Source organism: Amblyraja radiata, chromosome 1 (assembly GCF_010909765.2).
Source record: "Amblyraja radiata isolate CabotCenter1 chromosome 1, sAmbRad1.1.pri, whole genome shotgun sequence".
NCBI classification, from domain to species: domain Eukaryota; kingdom Metazoa; phylum Chordata; class Chondrichthyes; order Rajiformes; family Rajidae; genus Amblyraja; species Amblyraja radiata.
The window spans coordinates 59,511,605-59,538,212 of NC_045956.1; the positions used below are offsets into that span (position 1 = coordinate 59,511,605).

At 46.0% G+C, this 26,608-nt stretch overlaps 1 protein-coding gene across 1 annotated transcript; it reads right to left on the bottom strand.

The window, feature by feature from the left end:
• Nucleotides 1–5,889: 5,889 nt before the first annotated feature.
• Nucleotides 5,890–26,190, bottom strand: hpgds (hematopoietic prostaglandin D synthase). Its single transcript, XM_033022469.1, has 6 exons — nt 25,983–26,190; nt 18,279–18,419; nt 12,920–13,012; nt 11,864–11,973; nt 8,767–8,865; nt 5,890–7,257 (listed from the first exon to the last, which is right to left on the bottom strand). The coding sequence occupies exons 2-6, from the start codon at nt 18,409–18,411 to the stop codon at nt 7,096–7,098; spliced, it is 597 nt and encodes a 198-aa protein (XP_032878360.1). The 5' UTR covers nt 18,412–18,419; nt 25,983–26,190; the 3' UTR covers nt 5,890–7,095.
• Nucleotides 26,191–26,608: the final 418 nt, after the last annotated feature.

Below are 26,608 nucleotides of genomic sequence, written 5' to 3' on the forward strand. Positions count from 1 at the left end.
CTTCGAAGACACAAATTGCTGGAGTAACTCAGTGAGCCAGGCAGCACCCCTGGAGAAAATGGAGAGGTGACCTTTCGAGTCTGGTCTTCAGACTGGATAGGTAATATTTCAAGTTGGGCACCTTCTTCAGACTGAAGAAGGATCCCGACCCGAAACGCCACCTAACTTTAAAACCTGCATCAGCAGTTCCTTGTATTTACAAAGTGCTTCACAGATTGTTTAGTCGTTTTGTTGTACAACTATGAATTTTTTATTTGCCTGTAGCCATCATCTGAATGGCCTTTGCCAATCTGCCAAATCCTTACCTCGGTTTCTGTCCATGTGAGGTTTGCATGTTCTCCCTGTAACTGTATTGGTTTCTTTGTACTCCAGTTTCCTTCCACATTCCAAAGACATGGGTGTTAGTACACTAATAGGCAGTACCAAAGATTATAGAGGAGCTATAATCCTCTATAATCTTTGGGCAGTACTAAGTTGCTCAGTGACAGCAAGTGATAGAATGGGGACTAATGTGTGGTGATGGGAATATGGAAAGAATAACAAAAACACTGGATTTGTGTCGGATTGAGTGGACACCGACTCAGATGGCTAAAGGAATTACTTGTTCTGCATAACTGACTTGTATTTTGGTTTAGTTTATTATTACCATGTGTACCGTGAAAAGCGCTTTTGTTCCGTACTATCCAGTAAGTGGAAAGACTGCATGTTTACAATCAGGTCGTACAGATACAGGATAAAGGGAATAATGTTTAGTGCAAGATAAAGTCCGATTAAAGATAGTTCAAAGGTCTCCAATGAGGTGGTTGGGAGGTCAGGACCGCTCCAGTTGGTGAGAGGACTGTTCAATTGCCTGATAAGGCCTGGGAAGAAACAGTCCCTGTTGAATTATTTTTTTCTGGAAGTACACAGAGCACAGGGCTTGTTCCTGTGCTGTAATATTCTTTGGTCTGTGCAGAACATGATAGCAAATTAAACTAATCTCTTTTGCCTACATGTGATCGGTATCCCAAATTCCCTACATATCTATGTGTCTATCTAAAAGCCTCTTAAGGTGGATCTGCCTCCTCCACCACCACCCCAGTTGTCCTTTTAAATGTTTTCCCTCTCACCATAAAGCTATGCCCTCGAGTTAAAAGGTAGTGGATACAGGCCCTTCGGCCCACAGAGCCCGTGCCAACCAGCAATTACCCATACATCAGTTCTATCCTACAATTTGCAGAGGCCAATTAACTTACAAACCTGCACATCTTTGGAATATGGGTGGCGCCAGCAATGGCTGCCTCTGTCTGTCCTTCTTTGTGTCTAATTTGTATGTGTTAAACGACATAAAGAAATCATCTCTCACAGTCCACCTTGAAGCTTACAAACTCCACCTCACTGACTACAAAGATGCCCTCATTGCTGCAAAATCTGCCTACCTCTCCTCCATATTCACCGATCCCTGCCTAAACCACAGAACCCTCTCCTCCACAGTGGGCAACCTCCTCAAGCCTCGAGCCAACACTCTCCCTACCTCTACTCCGGATCTCTGCAACTCATTCCTCCACTTTTTCGCTGATAAAATCAGCACCATCTATCAATCTTTATCCCCTGTACCCGACTCCCCAGCATCTACTCCACCACCTACCAAGGCCCCTCCATTCAACATCTCCACTGACCTCCTTACCCCTCCTCCACACTGCTTCCTCTCCCAGTTTGACCTGGTTACCCCTATTGAAATCTCCAAACTCATCAGCTCTTCCAAACCCACTACCTGCTCCCTCGACCCTCTCCCCACTCCCCTGTTGAAGTCCTGCCTCCCCGTACTCTGCCCCTACCTCACTAATCTCTTCAACTCCTCATTGTCCCCTCCGCTTTCAAAACTGCTGCCGTTACACCAATCTTAAAGAAACCTGGTCTTGATCCCTCCTCTCTCATTAACTACCGCCCAATCTCAAACCTCCCCTTTCTTTCAAAAACCCTGGAGCGTATCGTTGCGTCGCAACTTCATTCCCACCTCCTTGCGTATAACCTACTTGAACCCCTCCAATCTGGCTTTCGCCCCCTCCATAGCACAGAAACTGCTCTCCTCAAAGTCCTCAACGACCTCCTCACCTCTGCTGACACTGGTTCCCTCAACATCCTCATCCTCCTCGACCTGAGCGCAGCCTTCGATACAGTGAACCATAACATCCTGCTCACCAGACACAAAGACCTCGGCATTGAAGGCTCTGCACTCAGCTGGCTCCGTTCCTACCTTTCCAACAGATCCCACTTCATCGCTCTCCACAACCACACCTCTGCTACAGCCGCAGTCACTCAAGGCGTTCCCCAAGGCTCCGTACTCGGCCCCCTCCTCTTCTTCATCTACATCCTCCCCCTTGGTCAGATACTCTGCCACTTCAATCTGGACTTCCACTGTTACGCTGATGACACCCAGATTTACCTTGGCACCAAATCCCCCCACAACCCCCCACCCCCCAACCCCTCCCATATCAACACCTGTTTGTCAGCTATAAAAACCTGGATGCAACATAATTTCCTCAAACTCAACAGCGATAAGACAGAATTCCTCCTCATAGGCTCCAAAGCCACACTCAGCAAAATCAATAACCCCACTCTCACCATCGACGGCTCCACTGTCTCCCCATCTCCCCAGGCCCGCAACCTTGGCGTGATCTTTGATTCCACCCTCTCCCGTGAGCCTCACATCCGCCATGTCATTAAAACCTCCTTCTTTCATCTCCGCAACATCACCAAACTCAGACCCTCTCTCACACCGCCTGCTGCTGAAAGACTCATCCATGCCTTCATCTCCTCCCGACTGGACTATTGCAACTCACTTCTCCTTGGCATCAGCTCCACCTACATCAACCAACTCCAACTGGTCCAGAACGCAGCCGCCCGACTCATCACCCACACCAAATCCAGGCATCACATCACTCCAGTCCTCAAAAAACTTCACTGGCTTCCCATCTCCCACCGGATCACCTACAAAATCCTGGTCCTCACCTACAAAGCCCTCCACCATCTGGCCCCCCCCCCCCATATCTCACTGACCTCCTCTCCCCCTACCAACCCTCACGGTCCCTCAGATCCACATCAGCCGGTCTCCTCTCCATCCACAAGTCCAACCTCCGCTGTTTTGGGGACAGAGCCTTCTCCAGGGCAGCTCCCAGGCTCTGGAACTCCCTCCCCCAACTGATCCGCAATTCCGTGTCCCTCACCATCTTCCAGTCCCGCCTCAAGACCCATCTCTTCACCTCTGCCTATCCTTAGCCCCACGTCCCCGTCCCTTTTCATCTGTGCATTAATTGCCTCATACTGTGTTTTGTATTGAATTCTGTCTTTACTTTGTGTACTAGTCATGTCTCTACTATTTATTTCATTCCCCTTGCATGTTTTTCCTCTACATGCTCAATTTTTGTAAGGTGTCCTTGAGACTCTTGAAAGGCGCCCATAAATAAAATTTATTATTATTATTATTATGTTTTTTAGTGTTCTTTGGCTTGTTTTATGTGAGGGAAGGGGATTGGGGAAAACTTTTCCTGATCACTTACCTCGACGGAGATGCGATTTTTTCCGTATCGTATCTCTGTCCGCACTGCTGCCTAACATCGTGGAGTTGGCGGCATTTGCGGGAGATCGGCAGGAGCCTGTGGACTTACTATCATGGAGTTTGCAATTCCTGTCGGGGGTCATCTTTGAGGCTCCAACCGTGGAAGCCTGCGGAGCTTTAACATCACGGAGCCCGCGATCTCTGGTTAGAGACTGACATCGGAGACTCCCAAGCCGCGGGAGCTTCGATCGCCCCGACTGGATGGTTCGACTGTCCCGACCGCAGGAGAATAAAGAGGAAGGAGATTGGATTTTATTGTCTTCCATCACAGTCAGGAACGTGGGGAAGTGGTGGATGTTGATGTTAACTTTTTGGTAGTAGTGTGTCATGTTGCTTTTTTTTTTAGTATGGCTGGATGGTAATTTGAATTTCACTGTATCTTAATTGGTACATGTGACAATAAACGGACCTTGAAACCGGATAAAGCCCACGCAGTCACAGGGAGAACGTACAAACTCTAGACAGTGCTCAACAGAGGATGTACTTCCTGCGGCAGCTAAGAAAACACAATCTGCCACAGGCAATGATGGTCCAGTTTTATGCTGTCTGTCTACCTACCTTATCAATATCTCATAATTTTATATACTTCTATCAGCCTCTTGTGTTCCAGAGAAAACAATCCCAGTATGTCCAGCTTTCCCTTATAGCTAATACATTCTAATCCATGTAGTGTTCTGATAAGCCGCTCCAAAGCCTCCTCATCGTTGTTATGTTGGGGGGGGGGGGTCTGTAGTGCACTCAATATCTCAAATGCAGTGTCACCAAAGTTTTATAAAGCTGCAACATAACCTCATCGATGTCCTGATATGTGATTAAATAAATAGGTAAGCATAATAGGTTATCTTTAAGAAGCACAACTGAAAAACATATTTGTAATGATGCCTTTATTCTACAACATTATATCAGTTACACATGGAGAATTGCTTGGATGAACAAGCAGCCTTGTTACTATTATACTTTTTTGGCAGAAAATGTACACATATAGATGTATATCTGTAAGTAATTTTAGACATATTCCATATCATTTTGGAATTAGCGTCTGTATTTATTACACATGTTATTCATCTGCATTCTCATCTCAACAGGCATTCTGAATTTCCTATTTGATTTCTGGGGGTTTACTTTCATGGCTTCGAGTTTTGCTCTTCCCCACTCTGTTTTGTTAGGTTTAGAGATGCAGTGTGGAAACAGGGTTAGGGTTCAGTCACAGGGAGAACATACAAACTCCGTACAGACAGCACCCGTAGTCAGGATCAGACCCATATCTCTGGTGCTGTAAGGCAGCAACTCAACAGCTGTGCCTCTGCCTTATCCTGTGAAATTATTTTAAAATTGCAAAGGCTTCTTCGCTTAAGCTTTCTGCAAGAAATATGGTAGCCAATATGTTGATCTTTTTCTGTATAACCTAGCATTAATGTCACTATCCTTGGAAATCTTTACTCGGCACTTCATGTACAACATTAGTGACCAAAATTGTCTGCAGAATTTCAAAAACAATCTGAACACTAGCGATGGAAAGTTTAGCACAAGCACACTGCTGCTCATTTCCATTCCTCTAGAAATTGCTTGGATTGTCTTCACTGCTACTTTTATTGGCTTGTGTGGTTGAAAGATGATTTTCACTCTGGTCATTCCCTCTCTTCCCCCTCTCATGTCAGGCAAAATGCTTCAGAGCACATTCCACCATATTCAGGAACAGCTTCTTCCCTGCTGTTATCAGACTACAGAACAGTCCACCCAGAAGCTGGGATGTAGATCCGTTCTCCTACCTATCTCATTGTGAAGCATGCACTTTTAAAATGTTGTACTTTCTTTAACCGACATTATAACGCTATAACACCATATTCTGAATTTTGCATTCCGTAGTCTGATAGTATTAGGAAAGAAGCTGTTCCTGAATATGGTGGTATGTGTTTCAAGTTTGTGTTTAGTTTACTATCACGTGTACTGAGGTACAGTGAAAAACTTGTTACGTGCTAACCAGTTAGCGGAAAGACAATATGCGATTACAATCGAGCCGCCCACAGTGTACAGATTGGAGTAGAGATTTTAAAAAGTGGAGTGATTGAAATGCATGATTGCAGATCCACTTCTGATAGCTGCACACAGCCCGCTGGGTTGGGTGCCGTCTTGGAATTAAATCAAGTGTTTGTATCTTGTTTTTTTCTCTTTGCAATACCTGTTGTACGAGATTATATTCATGTTTGGTATGATTTGTCAAACAAAAAAATTATCACTATCTCAGTACACGGGGCAATAATAAACCAATATCAATGCATGTCAAGATCCTATTTGAATTTTATTTAGTTTCTTTATTTTTGCATAACTGAAGTGTAATTTATCACTTGCTTAAATTTATTTCCAACATGTTTATTCTGCAAGTTAACTAATATCGTGTGATCTGGAAATTTTCCGTGAACCCAATTTAGTACTATCTGCAATTTTTTTTTAATGTGGTTCTGATACCATTATCTAAATTATTAATTCAAATCTTTCATTCTGAGATCAAGAAGGTAACGTCCCATAAGTAGATGTAACCAGAAGTCGCATAAAAAACCAGACTGACAATTGTCCCGTGTGTTACGGTGTAGCTGAATGCCAGCGATCTCCTGAGGTGACTCAAGTCTGAAGAATGATCCTGTCCCGAAACGTTGCCTAACCATGTTCTCTAGTGATGACCTGCTGAGTTACTCCAGCATTTTGAGTCATCTCCTGAGGTCGATCTGCATCTCACTTATAGCCCCTAAGTCCACAACTACCAACAATAATCTATCACTCGGGTCTAAATCATTCCATTAAATCCCATCTACTTTAGGGGGAAGGATATTGATTTGCACTGTCCTTTTTGAAGAGATACTTCTTAACGTTGCACAAAATATGAGTTTAGGCCATTGAGTGATAACAGTTTAGTTTGGAGATACGACATGGATATCCATACGAAATTTGGCCCACCAAGTCCAAGCTGACCATTGATCATCCATTCACACTAGTTCCATGTTATCCACGTTTACATCCAACCTACACACTCAGAGCAATTTTCAGAGGCCAATTAACCGACAAACCCGCACGTCTTTTGGACTTGGAGAGAAACCAGAGCCCCTCATGTAAACACGCTTGTGCAAACTCCACACAGACAGCACCCGAGGTCAGGGTCAAACCCGGGTCTCTGGCTCTGTGAGGCAGCAGCTCTATCAGCTTTATTTCAGCTTCATTCCTGGGAAAGATGCCAAGCTATCAGGTCCTTCACACACCTCCATTAGCTCAACATGTCGATCTCATCTACTGGAAGGAATTCCAAACCTTTAGAACTGCTTCCCTACAGGCTAACAAATTAGAAACTCAAAGCTTGTATCTTTGAAATCTATAGCAATGATTACAAGATCAAGACAGGCGCTGGCAATTTAAAAACACTTGCTTGAAGAATGATACTGTCGTCCGTAAAACTGAAATCCAATAAAGTGGTGTAATAGTTTCTCCGGAGAACTGATGCAGTAACATTACAGTAGAGTATTTGGTCTCCGCTCTATCCAGGCTGCGATTTGAGGGAGAGCTTCCACACGTTCTTTCAAGGCTAATAATGTCGGATAGCTATGCAAGTCGGTATTTAGATTGCTGAGGGTGATCGAACAGACAGCCCAGTGAAAATCTGCCCAGGTAACCTAGAAGTAGAAGTATTACTAAAACTACTTTTCGCAAACTTAAAGAATTTGAGCATTAGCAATCTTTAGACTTTAGAGATACAGTGCGGAAACAGGCCCTTCAGCCCACTGGGTCCACGCCGACCTTGCACACTCGCAATATCCTTCACTCTAGGGACAAATTACAATTTTATCAAAGTCAATTAACCTACAAACTGTACACCTTTGCTTTGTGGGAGGAAACTAGAGCACCCTAAGAAACCCCACGTGGTCACAGGGAAAACATACAAACTCTGTACAGTCTGCACCCATCGTGAAGATGGAACTTGGGTTTCTAGCTCTGTAAGGCAGCAAATCTAAAGGGCCTGTCCCACTTTCACGACCTAATTCACGACCTCTGCCGAGTTTGCCCTTGACTCGTACTCGCACGAGGGCGGAGGAGGTCGTAGGTAGATCGTAGCAGACCGTGATGCTAGTCGTAGGTACTCGTGGCATCAAGTAGGTTGGGCGTTTTTTCAACATGATGAAAAATGTCCACGAGTTAAAAAGGTTGTGAATTAGGTCATGAAAGTGGGACAGGCCCTCAAAGCTGCACTGCCCCCATTAAATTGTTGCCACAAATGATTGCCTCAATCATTAAATTGTTTTCTCTGGAGCGCCAGAGGCTGATGAACTGTATAAAGTTATGAGAGGTATACATAGGGTACACAGTCAGAATCTTTTTTCCAAGTTTAGGGATGTGAAAGAATAAAGGGCACAGTTTATTTGTTAGTTATTTATTGTCGCATGTACCGAGGTACAGTGAAAAGTTTTTGTTGCGTGCTATCCAGTCAGTGTGAAGACTATACATGATTACAATCAAGGGGATCACAGTGTACAGAGATAAAGATTTAAAAGAATGGAGTGATTGTAATATATGATAGCAAATCCACTTCTGGGAACAGCATGCAAAGTGTCGCTGGGCTTCTCCGCCATCTTGCAGAGCATTAAGAGTTTGAAGGTGAGAGGGCAAAGTGTAAGGGAGATGTGCAGGGCAATTTCTTTTTACAGAGAGTGGTGGGTGCCTGGAATGTGCTGCCAGGAATGGAGGTGGAGGCAGGCATGAACCAAGATGACTTTGAAGAGGCTTTTGGGCCTCATAGAGTCATAGTCATAGAGTGTGGAAACAGGTCCTTCGGCCCAATTTGGCTGCTCCGACCATCATGCCTCAGCTACCTCCTCCGGCAGCTCGTTCCATACACCCTCTGTATGAAAATGTTACCCATCAGGTTCCTATTAAAACTTTTCCCCCTCCATCTTTAACCTATGTCCTCTGGTTTTTGATTCCCTTATTCTGGGCAAGAGACTGTGTGTGATTACCTGATCTATAAGCATATGGGTATGCAGGGAATGGATCGCGTGCAGGCAGAGAGGATTTGTTTAATTTGGCATCATGTTCGGCATGGATATGCTGGGCTGAAGGGCCTGTTCCTGTGCTGCACTCTTCTCCCAGCAAGTTCTATGTTCTAAAGCTCATTAGGTTATACTCACTGAGTCGCCAACAAACCAGTTTTGGTCCCCAAGGAGCTTGCTCAGACCATTCAGTAGTATAGGTATGTTGTTGGTGACAATATCTTCATTCATCTTTTGCTGGAAAGTAGAAAGTTGTTATCATGCAACTAAACAACCAGCTTGGACTATAAATTAAATGCGATTTATTTACTCAATGGGCAAAGGTAATGCCTGAGCTGGAGGCATTGCAAGATCAGTTCCCCGTTTCCACTAGTGGGAGAGTCTAGGACCAGGGAGCACAGACGCAGAATAAAAGGGCACATCTTTAGAAAGGTGAGGAGGAGTTTTCTTTGTCACAGGGTGGTCAATCTGTGGAATTCATTGCCACAGGTGCCTGAGGAGGCCAAGTCAATGGACATTCATAAGGTGGAAATTGGCAGGTTCTTGATTAGTAAGTGTGCCAGGGGTTATGGGGAGAAGGCAGGAGAATGTGAGAGAAAGATAGATCAGCCATGATTGAATGGCGGACTAGATTTGATGGGCTGAATGGCCTAATTCTCCTCCTATAACTTATGAAAATGAACATGAGACCAAAAGCCATGACACAAGGCATGTGCCGAGACATTGAAAGGTTGGATGCTCAAACTAACTGAGGAGGTAGTCACAGAATAGGCTGCTGCATTCCTTTCTTAATAAGAAGGAGCTGATAGAACAATAAGAAGCCCCAGAGAGGTGTCTCGAAGCAACGATCATGTAGGAGTCAGGCGGCAACATTGCGGCACAGTGGAGCAGCTGGTAGAGTCAATGACTTGAGGTTCTGATCAAAACTTTATGAGTGAGTGAAGGTCTAAAGATGTGATGGGGGGGGAGGGGACATTGTGGAGGTTAGGGCCACCCCTGCTAAGTTCTGCCAAGTGGTCCCATGGTACAAATTTGCAACAGTGAGGGCCGTATATTTTATTCAACTACATGTTCACCAGCCACGATTTTCCGACAACGGGTGGTCCTTCATCTCCCGTAGTCCGGACAAAATTACGAGAACGCACTTCTCTCCCCACCCCCCCCCGGAACTCTCCCCGAAAATGTGGCGCCTAGGCCGGGTGAGGCGGCCAATCTCAACCTCATTGGGACTTCAGCGCCAATCGGCTGGAACTCGGGTCTGGCCGGAGCTAGCAGATCCGTTCCCATATCCGACTTCCGAGGCCGACTTTGCAGGCCGGTGCCTTAGCCAATCAACGGCCCTGGCAGACGGTTCTGGTACCGTTTGACTCCTCTCGGAGGCCGTGACCTCTGTTGGTCCAGCAAAATGGATAATCCAGAAAGTCTCTGGATAAGTTTGCCGGAAAATCGGTGGTGGGCCTGTATTTCAGATAACCATGCCTTTCTGTTTGTGTCAGACCAGTTTTGATGCAAGGTTATTCCAGTATTAGATTAAATAGAGACACCTAATGTCGCCGATAAAAGTAAAACTAATATTTTGGAGAGGTATCTGTGATGCGACATAAAATTGACTAGAAGGAGGGAGATATTCTTTGAGAGTATCATTAGGTCCCACACAGGAGATACAACAGGCAGTGAAGAAAGCCTGTCTCCTCTCACCCTCCCATCCGCCCGCCCTCGGGCTCCTCCTCCTCCTCCCCTTTTCCTTCTTTCTTTCCCCCACCCCCCATCAGTCTGAAGAAGGGTTTCGGCCCGAAACGTCGCCTATTTCCTTCGCTCCATAAATGCTGCTGCACCCGCTGAGTTTCCCCAGCAATTTTGTGTACCTAGTGAAGAAAGCATGTTGGCCTTCATAACGAGAGGATTTCAGTATAGGAGTAAAGTGGTCCTTCTGCAGTTGTACAGGGCCCTGGTGAGACCACATCTGGATTATTGTGTGCAGTTTTGGTCTCCTAATTTGAGGGAGGACATCCTTGCTATTGAGACAGTGCAGCGTAGGTTCATGAGGTTAATCCCCGGGATGGTGGGACTGTCATATGAGGAAAGATTGGAAAGACTGTGCTTGTATTCACTGGAATTTAGAAAGATGAGAGGGGATCTTATAGAAACGTATAAAATTATAAGGCTGGACAATCTCCATGCAGGAAAAATGTTCCCAATGATGAGGAAGTCCAGAACCAGGGACCACAGACTGAATAAAGGGGAGGCCATTTAATATTTAGATGAGAAAAAACGTTTTCACCCAGAGAGTTGTGAATTTGTGGAATTCTCTGCCACAGAAGGCAGTGGAGGCCAAATCATTGGATGAATTTAAAAGAGAGTTAGATAGAGCTCTTGGGGCTAGCAGGAATATAGGAAGAAGGCAGGCATGGGTTGTGGATGATCAGCCATGATCACAATGAATGGTAGTGTAAGCTCGATGGGCCAAATGGCCTCCTCCTACACCTATTTTCTATGTAAGTAATTAAAACATATTTTAGTAAAACAAAGTTGCCTCTCAGGTTTGCATTAAATCCTTTCCCTCTCACCTTAATCCGATGCCCTCTCATTCTTGTTTCCCCTACCGGAAGTAAAATACTGTGTATCTATTCCTTTCATGATTTTATACACCTCTATAAGATCAGGCCAATGGATGATGGGTAGTAGGTGAACACAGACAAAGGAGTTTTTTGATAGGGAGATGGTTGGACAAAGGCCAGAGATGAAAAGACAGAAGGTGTGAGAAAAAAGTTTGTAAAGTTGTGAATTGTGCAGCTAGAAGAGCCTCGCAGTGCATGTATACGCAATGTACACAGACAAACATCATTGATTCATTGAATTTTTGCTTGTTATATTTATCTATCTATTATATATTAATCACATACGTAATTAATATATAATAGTGACCGCATGGGTTTGCTCCTGATGTTCCATTTGCACCCCCCCCCCCCTCCTCCACACATTCCAAAGATGTGTAGGTTTGCAAGTTAATTAACTACTATGACTTGTCCCTGGTGTGTAGGATAGAACTAGTGTATGGGTGATAATTGGTTGGTGTGGACTCAGTCGACCAAAGGACCTGTGTCTCAAAACTAAACTAAACATCCCCACTGTGCAGATTGAAAGCCAACATTTGAACATCAGCAGAAAAAGTGCCCTTTAATAATTTTGTTCTCAACATCAGTGGCATTGTGCAATGTTCAAAGCTCAGTCTTACTTTAACAGCCTCGTTTTTCTCAGTCCAAGGAAACAGGTTCATGAAGTCATTTATTGTGTCCACAATGGCGTCCACTTGAGCTTGCTCAATACTGGTTTTCCCAGCTAGGCCTAAGAAAGAACGCCATCGGTATTGGTTTATTATTGTCACGTGCATTGAGATACAGTGCAAAACTTTGCATGTTATTCCAGTCAAATCAATTCCTGTCCTCTACAATCTAGAATCTGCTTAAGGTCATAGAGTGTGGAAACAGGCCCTCCGGCTTAACTTGCCCCACGCCAACTAACAATGCCCCATCTGCACTAGTCTCACCTGCCTGCATTTGGCCCATATCCCTCTAAATGGGACGACAGATGGCACAATGGGCTAAGTGTTCGGCTGGCAACCGGAAGGTAGCTGGTTCGAATCCCGCTTGGAGTGCATACTGTCGTTGTATCCTTGGGCAAGGCACTTCACCCACCTTTGCCTGTGTGTGTCCTTGGGCAAGACACTTCACCCACCTTTGCCTGTGTGTCTGGATGTAATTATGTGAAGCACTTTGGGGTCAATGCAAGTTGACTAAAAATGTGCTATATAAATAAAGAAATTTAAATTTAATCTAAATCTGTCCTATCCATGTACCTACAGTACCCGTCTAAATATTCTTTAAGCATTATGATTGTACCTTCCTTAACTGCCTCCTCTGGCAGCTTGTTACATATACTATCAACCTTTGTGTGAAAAAAGTTGCACCTTAGGTTCCTATTAATTCTTTCCCCCCCTCTGGTTCCCGATTCCCCTACTCTGGGTAAAATGCCTGTGAATTTACTCTATTAATTCCTCTCATGATCATACCGATCTCTATCAGATCACCACTCATCCTTTTGCGATCCTAGGAATAGAGTCCCAGCCTGCTCAACCTCTCTCGATACCTCAGGCCCTCAAGTCCTGGCAACATCCTTGTAAATAATTGGGTTCTTTGAATATGTGTCCGTGTGAACGAGATCACATTGTACATTCCACGCTGCTGCATCAACACATCAATACAGGTGGTGAAGGAGAAAAGATAAACATCACCTGATTCTCTGGCCAGGTACCTCGCGATGGCAGTGCTCTGGTTCAGTTCAATTTCATCCATCTTCAGAATCGGAAGCTGTTTAAACAGCAGAGCTGGAATACAAGTCACACAGACCAGTTAAATCCATTCTCTCCATCATCAAGATATTGGACACTATATCATACACACTGGTCTGTCATGTCATCTTTTAAACTAGAGTAATATGGCCAGCTGGAGCTGGGACTGTAAAATGGCACCACAATCTGTCGGCTCTTGCATATGTACTCAGTGGGTTGTTTCTACGCATGGGGTACTCAATCAGTGATTATCTTTATGTATGGCAGTAATCGCACTGATCTACATGCAAAAGATTTATTTCACTCTACCACCTATCTATATATTACTAAAGCTCTCATCTTGACCACTTCCTGTCTGCGTTATAATTAAATTTGTGCAAAAATGATCCCCCATAGCGCTACGATTTTTTGCCACCTTACTCACCATTCTCCTCTGCTGCAAGTCAAATAGGTTTTGTTCCGATTGGTGAAATAGTACAAAAGTTATGAAGGTTTTGAAGGTTCCCCCTCCCCCCCCCTCCCCTAGAGCCCCCCTCCCCCAACCCCACCCCCCCCATCCCCACACATCCCACCTTCCCCCACCACCCTGCCCTCACGCCCCCACAACCCCCTCCCCACACCCCCTCCCCAGCCACATCCCCCTGCCCCACACACCCCCTCCTCCCCATCCCCCACGCCGCCTCCTCCCCATCCCCCACACACCCCAAACCACACACCCCCTCAACCACCACCCCCTCCCCCACAGACCCCTGCCCCCCACACCCCCCTCCTCCACACCTCCTTCCCCACCCCCCCATCCCCCACACACCCCTCCTCCCCATCCCCCACACCCCATCCTCCACCCATTCCCCCACACACCCCCCTCCCCACACACACCCACACCCCCCATCCCCACACACACCCCAAACCACACACCCCCTCAACCACACACCCCCTCCCCCACACCCCCTCCCCAGAGTGGTGGAACATTGCTTTGGGGGAACGGGTTGCGTTGGGGGAACAGGTGAGTGTTGGAATATTGCGTTGGGGAATGGGTTGCTTTGGGGGGGACCAGGCCTCCCGTGTGACTGGGGGGGTCCCACTTAGTCTAGTGGGTGACAATAAAAGAACCATTGACCATTGATAGCGAAGACTTAAGGAACTGTAGATGCAGGTTTACAAAGTACTGGAGTAACACAGCAGGTCAGGCTGCATCTCTGGAGGACATAGGTAGGTGATGTTTCAAGCCTGGACCCTTCAACAGATTGATGGAGGTTGGGGGTGGAGAAAGCTGGGAAAGAGAGGCGGGAGCAGAGCAAATCCTGGCAAGTGATGCAGGTGAGGGAGGTCTGATTGGTACATGGGTGGACAAAGTCTACAGATGAAACGCAGACAGAAGTGTGTCAGCTACGGAGAGTAGAGCAGTGAAATGTAAAGGCAGAGGGAAGGATATAGATGGAAGGGGAATGGAGGGTGGGATTGGGGGGGGAACAGGTGTGCACCCGAGTGGGGCACGGGGAAGAGAGGTGTGAGGGGAGATTTTGCCTAATGTTCATAATGTTCACCTATCCAAGTGGAATATGAGGTGCTATTATCTGTCTCAATTCCGAAAACTCACTCGTAACTAAGATCAATTTTGTTTCCAGTACTGAAAAAGAAAGATTATCTCTTCTTCAGGGAACTCCCTGACCAGGAGAGACCTAAGGCATACAGCATGAAAAGAGGCCCTTCGGCACCACACCGAGTCTGCACCGACTAGCGATCACCCCGTATGCTAGCACTGTCCTACACACGAGCGACAAAATTTACAATTTTACTGAAGTCAATTAACCTACAAATCTGTACGTCTTTGGAGTGTGGGAGGAAACCGGAGCACCCGGAGAAAACCCACGCGGTCTCAGGGAGAACGTGCAAACTCCGTACAGACAGCACCTGTAATCAGGATGGAACCCGGATCTCTGACATTGTAAGGTATTTCCTCATTTTGTCAGTATTTTGCCAGTATTAATGGTGTTGAGGGCAACAAGAGTGCGCTGTACAGGGTGATGTTATGTGGTTTAATGATATATCTCACCTGTTCCAAAACCATTATCCTTGAATGAAACCACACAGTTATACAGCCAAGGCAAATTTGACTTTAAAATTTGGTATGCATAACGAGAAGGGATAAAACAGCTTTTCTATCCACTACATTATGTTGTTGAGAAAGCTATCCACTCTGTCTCAAACACTACATCAGCACATGGCCCATTGCTTAGTTTAGAGATACAGCATGGAAACAGGCCCTTCGGCCAACCGAGTCTGCAATGACCAGCGATCACCCCGTACACTAGCACTATCCTATACACTAGGGACAATTTACAGAAGCCAATTAACCTCTGAGAAAGGGTTTCGGCCCGAAACTTTGCCTATTTCCTTCGCTGCATAGATGCTGTCTCACCGACTGAGTTTCTCCAGCACTTTTGTCTACCTTCGATTTTCCAGCATCTGCAGTTCCTTCGTGAACATTACCTCCAAACCTGCACGGCTTTGGAATGTGGGAGGAAACCTGGAGCACCCGGAGAAAACCCATGCAGTCACAGGGACAAACTTTGAACAGACTGTACCCCTAGTCAGGATCGACCCCTGCTCTCTGATGCTGAAAGGCAGCGGCTCGACCACTGCGCCACTATGCCACCTCATAGCCTTGTACATCATGGTGAATCAGCTGCCCAGATATGTTTAAAATGATATGAGTGTACCCAGTGCTTTTATTATACACATGCTCCTTGCGTTTTTTACATGGAAGCTATGGGCTTGAAAAACACTGCGTAAACCAAAAAGTGCTTAAATCAAACGTACTCCAAGAACCCCACACGACTAAGCTGCCAATTGAAATAAATAAGAGTAAATCATATTATCCAACATTATAAATCTATCCCATCCATCTATACAATGTTTTCCCTCAAAAGCATGATGCTAACTGTCGAAATATTAAACAGAGAAAATTCCCCACTTATGTTCTGTAATTTAAAAAATATATCCCAAAGGCAGATACATTTCAACATATAAACATGTGCATAGTCGCACAGCAGTAGAGTTGCTGCCTTACAGCACCAGAGACCAGGGTTCCATCCTGACTACGAGTGCCATCTGTATGGAGTTTGTACATTCTCCCTGTGACCTCATGGGTTTTCTCCGGGTGCTCTGGTTTCATCGCACACTCCAAAGATGTGAAGGTTTGTCGATTAATTGGCTTCTGTAAATTGTCCCTAGTGTGGAGGATAGAACTAGTGCGTGAGTGAATGCCGGTCGGCACAAACTAGATGGGCCAAATGGCCTGTTTCTGCGCTGTATCTAAACTAGTATAACCTAATAGGTGCAGGCAATCATTTGAGAATTTTTTCTGCTGAGCAAAACTGTACTTGCAAGATAACTTTGAAAGCTGATGTGTGTGTTTACCAGGCATAAATTTAAGCATGTCATTCTGAAAATATCAGCACATAAACTTCGATAGTAATTAGACAATCGCGTTATTCTAGAAGTGCTGGGTTGTAAGATATATAAATATTGATTCCTCTAATTTTGCGTTCCCTCTCTCTCCACCCTTCCCCCACCCTAGTTGCCCTTCTAGTTTCAGCTCAGATCCCTTCGTTATCACCTCCTCCTTCGCCAACAATAGACCATTCATAACATCATGCAAGAGAGGAGTAGAATTAGGCCATTCGGCCCATCAAGTCTCTCCGCCATTTAATCGTGGCTGATCTATCTCTCTCTCCCAACCCCATTCTCCTGCCTTCTCCCCATAACCTCTGACACCCGCACTAATTATGAACCAGTTATTCTCTGCCTTAAGTATATATTCAGCCTGTGGCAAACAATTCCACAGATTCACCACCCTCTGACTAAGGAAATTCCTCCAGTTCTCCTTCCAAAAAGAACGTCCTTTAATTCTGAGGCTAGGACCTCTAGTCATAGGCTCTCTCACTAGTGGAAACATCCTCTCCACATCCACTCTATCCAAGCCTTTCACTATTCTGTACGTTTCAATGAGGTCCCCCCCTCATTCTTCTAAACTCCAGCGAGTACAGGCCCAGTGCCGTCAAACGCTCATCATATGTTAACCTACTCATTCCTGGGATCATTTGTGTAAACCTCCTCTGGACCTTCTCCAGAGCCAGCCCATCCTTCCTCAGATATGGTGCCCAAAATTGCTCACAATATTGTGGGCACTTTGGCCATCGCTGCCGACTTTGATTTGTTTTGTACCTTTTCATACCTCTAGTTTCCCTCTCCCCTGACTCTCAGTCTGATAAGGGTCTCGACCCGAAACATCACCTACTCCTTTTCTCCAGAAATGCTGCCTGCCCACTGAGTAACTCCAGTGTTTTGTGCCTATCCAGAGCTATATTGGTGTACCTTTGGTAGATAGAACCTGATTCACAAGGTGGGAATGTCAACGACTATAGGGCACAGCTTTCAGGTGAGAGAGGCAAAGTTTAAAGAAGATAGAGCAAGTGGGACCCGTTGGGTCCCGTCCCCTCAACGCGCAGAGAGGGAGGGGGATAGCGTTTGAGGGGACATGGATCTGCAGGGAATGGAGGGATGTAAATCAAATGCAGAAAAGATAAGTTTATCTTTATTCGTTGGAGCTCAGGAGGCTGAGGGATGATCTTTAGGAGGTGTTAACTTTATGAGGGGAATAGATATGGTGAATGCACAGTTGTTTATCCAGAGTAAGGAAATCAAGAACTAGAGAAGAAGGGTTTCGGCCCGAAACGTCGCCTATTTCCTTCGCTCCATAGATGCTGCTGCACCCGCTGAGTTTCCCCAGCAATTTTGTGTACCTTCGATCTTCCAGCATCTGCAGTTCCTTTTTGAACACTAGAGGATATAGGTTTAAGATGAGAGAGGCAAGATTTAATAGGAATTTGAGGAGCAGCTTTTTCACGCAGTGGGTGGTGAGTGCATGGAACAAGTTGCCAGAGGAGGTAGTTGAGGCAGGTACCATAACAACATTTAAAAGCCATTTAGTCGGATACATGATTAGGAAAGTTTTTGAGGAACATGGGTCATATGAGGCAAATGGGATTGGATTAGGGCATGTTGGTTGGCATGAACGAGATGGGATGAAGGGCCTGTTTCCGTGCAGCATGACTATGACCCTGACTGCCCCATTTCCTTCATCACAATAGAGCGGGACACAGAGGCACAATACTCTGCCGACAGGAGAGCTTCATCTGCTTTGAAGTGTTTCAGGACACCATAACAAGCATTACATCAATGCATCTTTCTTGAATTCCTTCAGATGTCACAATAGTAAATTGCAGTAAATGTTACTTACTTGGTTTTAAGCTGGCCCATACTGATCTTTCAATTGTGTCGTTTTCATAGTCTATCCCACTGTATGCAAAAATGTAACGAGCTGTTTCCGCTCTCCCTCTCAATTTGAAGTATGTCAGTTTATAGTTTGGCATCTTAAAACCTATCAAGGATTGCAATGTAAAAATGTTAAACATAGAACAGTACAGCATAGGAACAGATCTGGTCCACAATGTCCACACTATACATGGACAATTAATCTCCCCTGCCTGGTTGCACCATGGCCTCGTTCGGCATCATGGCCTGGTTGCATCATGGCCTCGTTCGGCATCATGGCCTGGTTGCATCATGGCCTGGTTGCACCATCGCCTGGTTTGGCAACATGAACACCCAGGGCCAAAGAAGACTGGTCACTGCCTCAAAAAGGCAGCCAGCATCATCAGAGACCCATACCATCCTGGCCACACTCTCATCTCACTCCTGCAATCGGGAAGATACAGGAGCCCAAAAAATGTAATCTCCAGGTTCAGGAACAGCTTCTTTCCTTCAGCCACCAGCCTATTCAACACTACAACCTCAAATAAGCTCTGAAAAACATATATTTGGGGGCATTGGTTTTTACGTGTGTGTGTGTGTGTGTGTGTGTGTGTGTGTGTGTGTGTGTGTGTGTGTGTGTGTGTGTGTGTGTGTGTGTGTGTGTGTGTGTGTGTGTGTGTGTGTGTGTGTGTGTGTTAGAAACATAGAATATAGGCGCAGGAGGAGGCCATTCGACCCTTCGAGCCAGCACCGCTATTCATTGTGATCATGGCTGATCATCCCCAATCAATAAGCTGTGCCTGCCTTCTCCCCATATCCCTTGACTCCACTAGCCCTTAGAGCTCTATCTAACTCTCTCTTAAATCTATTCCACAAATTCACAACTCGGGGTGAAAAAGTTTTTTCTCACCTCAGTCTTAAATGGCCTCCCCTTTATTCTAAGACGGTGGCCCCTGGTTCTGAACTCGCCCAACAGTGGGAACATTATTCCTGCATCTTGTCCAGTCCTTGTTTCTATAAGACCCCCCTCATCCTTCTAAACTCCAGTGAATACGCCTAGTCTTTTCAATCTGTCCTCATATGACAGTCCCGCTATCCCAGTGATCAATCTCATGAACCTACGCTGCCCTGCCTCAATCACAAGGATGACCTTCCTCAAATTAGGAGACCAAAATTGTACACGACACTCCAGATGTGGTCTTACCAGAGGGGAGGGAGGGAGAGAGAGAGCGAGAGTCTCCCCACGTTAAACAATGTCACGCACTGGCGACCTCCATGAGAGGACAGTCATACTCGTTTTGGCTGAACGCCGATGATGATCGCCAGTGTGTGTGTATATATTTTAATTTAATTCATATTTTTTTAATTTATCATATCATAGAACACTCTTTACATATTCTGTGGTGCCGTTGTAGGTAGGATTTTTGTCCTGTTAGAGATATATGATAATAAAACACTCTTGATTCTTGATCCATATCCCTCCATTCCCTGCATATCCTCGTGCCTTTCCAAAATCCTTTTAAATGTCACTATCATATCTACCTCCACCACTGCCCCTGGCAGCGCGTTCCAGGCACCCACAACATACCGCCTTTAAAATGTCTCTTCTCTCCTTAAAGCTATGCTCTCTAGTCTTTGACATCTCCATGCTGGGATACAAGTCCTGACTGTATACTAAAGGAATACAAAGATAGTTCTAATATTCTGTCAACAAAAGACAGTGTAATCAAATGTTATGCCAAAAACTAGATACTCAGGTCCATGATCGATTATACCCAATGCGATTATATTCGGAACAACACAGGATATGCATTTTCTGTGCATTTTCTACTCTGCTGCTTAAGAATTCCTCAACAGATTTAAGAAGCTTTTGTTGGGTTATGTACACTTTTTAAGATTTATAAGATTAAGAAAGTTACTCAAGTTTCAAGCCTTTTCACATTCTTGAAGTGAAAATATTTTTTTTTAAAGATCATGTTGGATTAGGTTTATGATATTTTCTACAGGGAAGATTGAGGAATTGTGTAACCAAAGCATTTATGACATTTAATTAATTTTAGAGTAGTTTATGTTCAGAAACTATTTCTTAAGGTTCTGGGTGTAGTCCAGAATGAAAGGGTTTAACAGCCTTTGGGTGTTTCGCAGGCAGTAATTCTGCAAGATCACTTGTACAAATCTAGGCCATAAAAGCACACCAACTTGGAATGCTTAGGACGTTTGGCATGTCCCCAAAAACTCTCACTAACTTCTACAGATATGTCGTAGAAAGTATTTTATTGGGATGCATCACAGCCTGGTTTTGGAACAGCTCCATCCGAGACCGCAAAATATTGTAGAGAATTGTGGACGCAGCCCAGACTATCACGCAAACCAACCTCCCTTGACGCTGCCTCGGCAAGGCCACCAGCATAATCGAGGTGAGTCTCACCCCGGTCACCTCCTCTTCTCCCCTCTCCCATCAGGCAAGAGGTACAGAAGTGTGAAAACGCACACCTCCAGATTCAGGGACAGTTTCTTCCCAGCTGTTATCAGGCAACTGAACCATCCTATCACCAAATAGTGAGCTGTCCTGAGTTGCCATCAACCTCATTAGAGACCCCTGGACTATACAGTGCATTCAGAAAGTATTCAGGCCCCTTCACTTTTTCCACATTTTGTTACGTCTTATACAGCCTTATTTTAAAATGGATTTAAAAATATTCCATCAATCTACACACAATACGCCAGAATGAAGAAGCGAAAACAGGTGTTTAGTAATGTTTGCAAAGTAATTTAAAAGAAATAACTGAAATATCACATTTACATAAGTATTCAGACCCTTTGCTATGACTCAAAATTGTGTTGGACGGGATTGTGTCGAGACATAGATCTGGGGAAGGGTATAAAACAATTTCTGCAGCATTGCAGGTCCCGAAGAGCACAGTGGCCTCCGTCATTCTTAAATGGAAGAACTTTGGAACCACCCGGACTCTTTATAGAGCTGGCCGCCTGGCCAAACTGAGCAATCGGAGGAGAAGGGCCTTGGTCAGGGAAGTGACCTAGAACCCGATAGTCACTCTGACAGAGCTCCAGAGTTCCTCTGTGGAGATGGGAGAACCTTCCAGAAGGACTGTCGGGGCAGGAGGTACAGAAACCTGAAGTCCCACACCACCAGGGTCAGAAACATCTCTTTCATCATGGTTCGTGAACCATAATCATTATTATCATAATCATACTTTATTAGCCACGTATGTTTTGCAACATATGAGGAATTTGATTTACCACATAGTCATACCATTAAAGAGCAACAAAACACACAAAATACATTTGAACATAAACATCCACCACAGTGACTCCTCCACATTCCTCACTGTGATGCAAGACGAAAAAAGTTCAATCTCTTCCCTTCTTTGTTCTCCCGTGGTCGGGGGCCTTAAGCCTTCCGTGAGGTCAAGCAAGGTTTTTGAACTTAAGATAAACACAGAATGCTGGAATTCTTGAACCCACATGCACAACACTAATCCTACTAGTAAATACAAAGAATTGCAGATGCTAGTTTATACCAAAGATAGACACAAAGTGCTGGAGTAACTCAGCAGATCAGGAAGTATCTCTGGAAAAAAAGGATGGGTGACGTTTCGGGTCAGGAACCTTCTTCAGACATCTTCTTCCTGACCCGAAACGTCGCCCATCCTTTTTTTTCCATAGACGTGCCTGACCTGCAGATTTAGTCCATGACTTTGTGTCTATCAACCCTAATCCTAGCTCGGCAACGGAGCACATCAGAGCAGCTCTTGGACCACTTGTTCTCTCATTATGGTTTGAACTAATAGTTATTTTTTTGTACAGATTTATTTTTCATTGTCCTGTAGTACATATAATTTATATATTTGGGCATTATCTGAATCCATGACCCTGTGTACTGCGACAAGAACGATTTTCATTGTGCCTAAACATCATTGTTCTTGTGCATATGGCAATGAACTTGACTTAACTTGAAGAACATAATGATGTGATTACAACAGCCTACTACACATGATCATTTTAATTGGTGAGATCCAAATTCAATAAAGCCTGAAGTTCAGTGCGTAGAAAGGTTCCGACCAACAAATTGCCTGTTCATTAAGGGTGGCATGGTGGCACAGCAGTAATGTAACATTTTAACATGAACATCCACCACAGTAACTCCTCCGCATTCCTCACTGTGATGGAAGGCGAAAAAAAGTTCAATCTCTCCGTTCTTTGTGTCAGAGTCCCGGCTTCACTCTTACAGTGCCAGAGACCCGGGTTCAATCCTGACTACGGGTGCTGTTTGCGCAGAGATTGTACGTTCTCTCTGAGACCGCGTGGGTTTTATCCGGGTGCCCAGGTTTCCTCCCACACTCCAAAGATGTTTTGGTTTGTAGGTTAATTAGCTTGATATAATTGAAAATTGTCCCTAGTGTGTGTAGGATAGTGTTAGTGTGCAGGGATCGGTGGTCGGTGCAGACATGTTTGGCCGAAGGTCTTGTTTCCAAGCTGTATCTCTAAACTAAACTAAATTGCCTGTTCATTCCCTCCATAGATGCTGTCAACATGTTGTGTTCCTCCAGCCCATTGTGTTTTGCTTGAGTTTGAGACATCTGCAGTGTCTCCTGTCTCCTAGTGGCGGCGCTGCTCTGGCTGCAGCGGCTCTCTGGCAGTCCTGTTTATTTTGTGTTTTTTGTGCTGTTTATTTTCGTTTTGGTTAGTCTAGTTTTGGTTTTTAGTTTCTGTCTTGGGGGGGGGGGGGGTTGAAACGGGGCTTGCTGTCTCTCCCTGCGGGGGAATGCGACTTTTTTGTCGTATTCCCCTTCTCTGCCTCCGTCTGCGCTGAGGCCTAATGGCGGAGCTGGCGACCTCGAGGCTCAGGAGGCAGAGCCCGCCAGGACTCGCACTGGGTCGCTCCCGTGAGGACGGCCCGGCTCGGTAGTGGAACAGTGCTTTCGTGGAGGGGTTGTGACGCTCCCGTGAGGACGGCCGGCCCGAGGAAGGAACGTGCTCCCGTCGGAGTAGCCGAGCTCGGGAGGTACGGCGCTCCTAGCCCCCGAGGGAGTAGCGCGCCCATATTGGGGCGGCCCAGCCCGAGGGAGAAGCGGTGCCCAGTCGGGGTGGCCCGCCCGAGGGAGGAGCCGGCGCCCAGTCGGGGCGGCCCAGCCCGAGGGAGGAGCGGCGCCCATGTCGGGGCGGCCCAGCCCGAGGGAGGAGCGGCGCCCATGTGGGTGCGGCCAGCCCGAGGGAGGAGCGGCGCCCAGTCGGGGCGGCCTGGCGCGAGGCTGAGACGGTAACGGTACTCACGTGAGGGCGATCCGGCTCGGGCTGGAACGGTGCTCCAGTGGTTGGGACGGTGTTCTGGCGGCGGTGGCCTGAGTCCGGGGTTCGCCGCGGGCCAGCGGCTGCGTCAGCAGGACTGGTGGGCGGCAGCTTCGACCACCCCGGGCCGCGGTGTTTGAGCCGCGGGACAGTTGTAACATCGCCCGGGGGGTATCGCCTCAGCGCAGAGGGAGAAGAGGAGGGAAGAGACTGGAGACCTAAGACTTTTGCCTCCATCACAGTGAGGAGATGTTGGGTGGACTCACTGTGGTGGATGTTAATATGTGTTTATTGTTGTTTTTTTTATTGTATTGTATTGTATGTATGGCTGCTTCAATTTCGTTCAGACTTCGGTCTGAATGACAATAAAGGCTATCTAATCTAATCTAATCTAATACCCAGAAAAACCCACTGACAGAGAAGATCCATCAAAAAGATCTATCATTGTACCTGTATCAAAAAATGCCTCCCCAGCTTGTCTGAATGACTACCGTCCGGTGGCCCTCACCTCGGTAGTAATGAAATGCTTTGAGAGGTTGGTCAAGAAACACATCTGCGCCTTCCTCCCTCGCAACATGGACCCGCTACAATTCGCATACCGTCCAAACAGATCCACGGACGATGCGGTCTCCCAGGTTCTGCACACCGCTCTCTCTCACCTTGACAGCCAGAAGGGGGGCTACGTGAGGATGCTGTTCATAGACTTCAGTTCAGCCTTCAACACCATAGTCCCCACCAGACTTGTTGAGAAGCTACTGGAACTGGGGCTCAACACCCCCCTGTGTGCCTGGGTCCTGGACTTTCTCACCACCAGGCCCCAGGTAGTCAAGATGGGAGGAAATACATCCTCACCCTGATCACAGGATCCCCCCAGGGTTGCATCCTCAGCCCCCTTCTGTACTCCCTGTACACACATGACTGTGTGGCTAGGTTCAGCTCCAACTCCATAATCAAGTTTGCTGATGACACCATGGTGGTGGGCCTGATCGACAAAAATGAGAAGGCCTACCGGGAGGTGATTGATTGATCTGGCACTCTGGTGTCAGGACAACAGCCTTCTCTTGAATGTCATAAAAACTATGGAGCTGATTGTGGACTTTGGAACGGCACAACATCCGAGGACGTACATGCCACTGGAGATAAATGGGGCTACTGTGGACAGGGTGAGCTGCTTTAAATACCTGGGAGTCTACATCACAGGGGATCTGACATGGACAACACACGCTGCCGCACTGGTGAGTTAAGGGCCTGTCCCACTTGGCCGTCATTTGCGCGTAATTTAAGCGGCATTGTTTATGCGTCACGACGCACGCGTCGTGACACGCACGTGATGCGCGCATGATGTGCATTACGCGGGCAAGGTGCGTGATGACATAGGCAGTGACACACGGCCGCGCGCAGCGTCGCAGGATTTTGTGATGTACAAAATCTTTGCGCGCCTTCTGCGTGACCTGCAAATGAGGGCCAAGTGGGACAGGTCCTTAAGGCAAGGCAGCGCCTTTACCACCTCAGGCAGCTGAGGAAATTCAGAGTCTCTCTGAGGATCCTCCAGTGCTTCTACTCAGCGGCTGTAGAAAGCATCTTGTCCGGCAACATCACAATCTGGTTTGGGAACTGCTCTGCCCAGGACAAGAAGGCTCTGCAGAGAGTAGTGCGTTCGGCCGAACGCACTATGGGAACTACACTTGCCCCCCTGCAGGAACTATACATCAGAAGGTGCAGATCCAGAGCCAGCAACATTATGGGGGACCCCTACCACCCCAGCAACGGACTGTTCCAGCTGCTACGGTCAGGCAAACGCCTCCGCTGTCACGCTGTGAAAACAGAGAGGATGAGACGGAGTTTCTTCCCACATCCATCAGGTCTGTAAACTCTTATCTCACCAGGGACTAATTTACTGTTGTGTTGTGTCTTTTTTAAATTGTTGGGTTTTTTCTAACTTGTAAATACTGATTCTGTTCTATTCTGTTCTGTTGTTTTTTTGCACAATCCACAGGCATTGCCACTTTCATTTCACTGCACATCTTGTATGTGACAAATAAACTAGACTTGACTTGACGAAGGAAGCTGTTCCTGAGCAGATTATTTGCAGTAATAACATTAAACTATTAAAACATGTGACATCGCGTTTCAAACAGAGATCTGAACTTCTTGATTAGTGCGGGTGCCAGGGGTTATGGGGAGAAGACAGAAGAATGGTGTTGAGAGGAAAAGATAGATCAGCCATGATGGGCTGAATGGCCTAATTCTGCCACCATAATTTATGAGCTTATAAACTAGTGCGGGTTAAAATCACTAACATGCAAATTGTTAACAAATCAACCCTGACTGCATTCACCACACCATGTAACAATTCCTTTTAATCCACTTTCATACTTACCCACTCTTTGATATCTGTGCTGCACAACCTTTGCTCAGTTCCCTTGTATCGAAAGGTGCTGAAATCAAAGTAGATCAGATCGGATTCCAGATTTCAGACTGTTCTATCAAGTCAGGACCGTGGTCTCACAGCTAGCTAACGTCTCTTGTCACCCTCCCCTCAGTACTCTTCAGATACTCTTTCCACCGTGAGGTAAGCCACACAGCTGCTCCAAATGGGAAGGGGGCGGAACCACAAACAAGGATGTGCCCAGCCAATTCTGCAATCTGAGCACGACAAGTCAAAGTGGAATTAAACGAATCAATGGTTCAACAGTTCAATTAATTCTTTATCGTCACGTCTACCCAAGCATAGTGAAATACTTCCATACAGATCAACAAGACTATCTCCGTATATAAGCACAATCCCCTGGTTAGTACAGAATGTACAGAATGTACAGAATCAGATTTTTTCAGATTCAACTTTTATTGTCATTGTGCAGTGTACAGTACAGAGACAATGAAATGCATCTCTGTACAGTGTTAGCATCTCCCTAGAAGAGCGACATAGAATATGAGCGATAAATAAATCTATTTACGTGCATACAGTCATAGTATTTTATTTCCTGGTGGGAGGGGTGTCCGGGG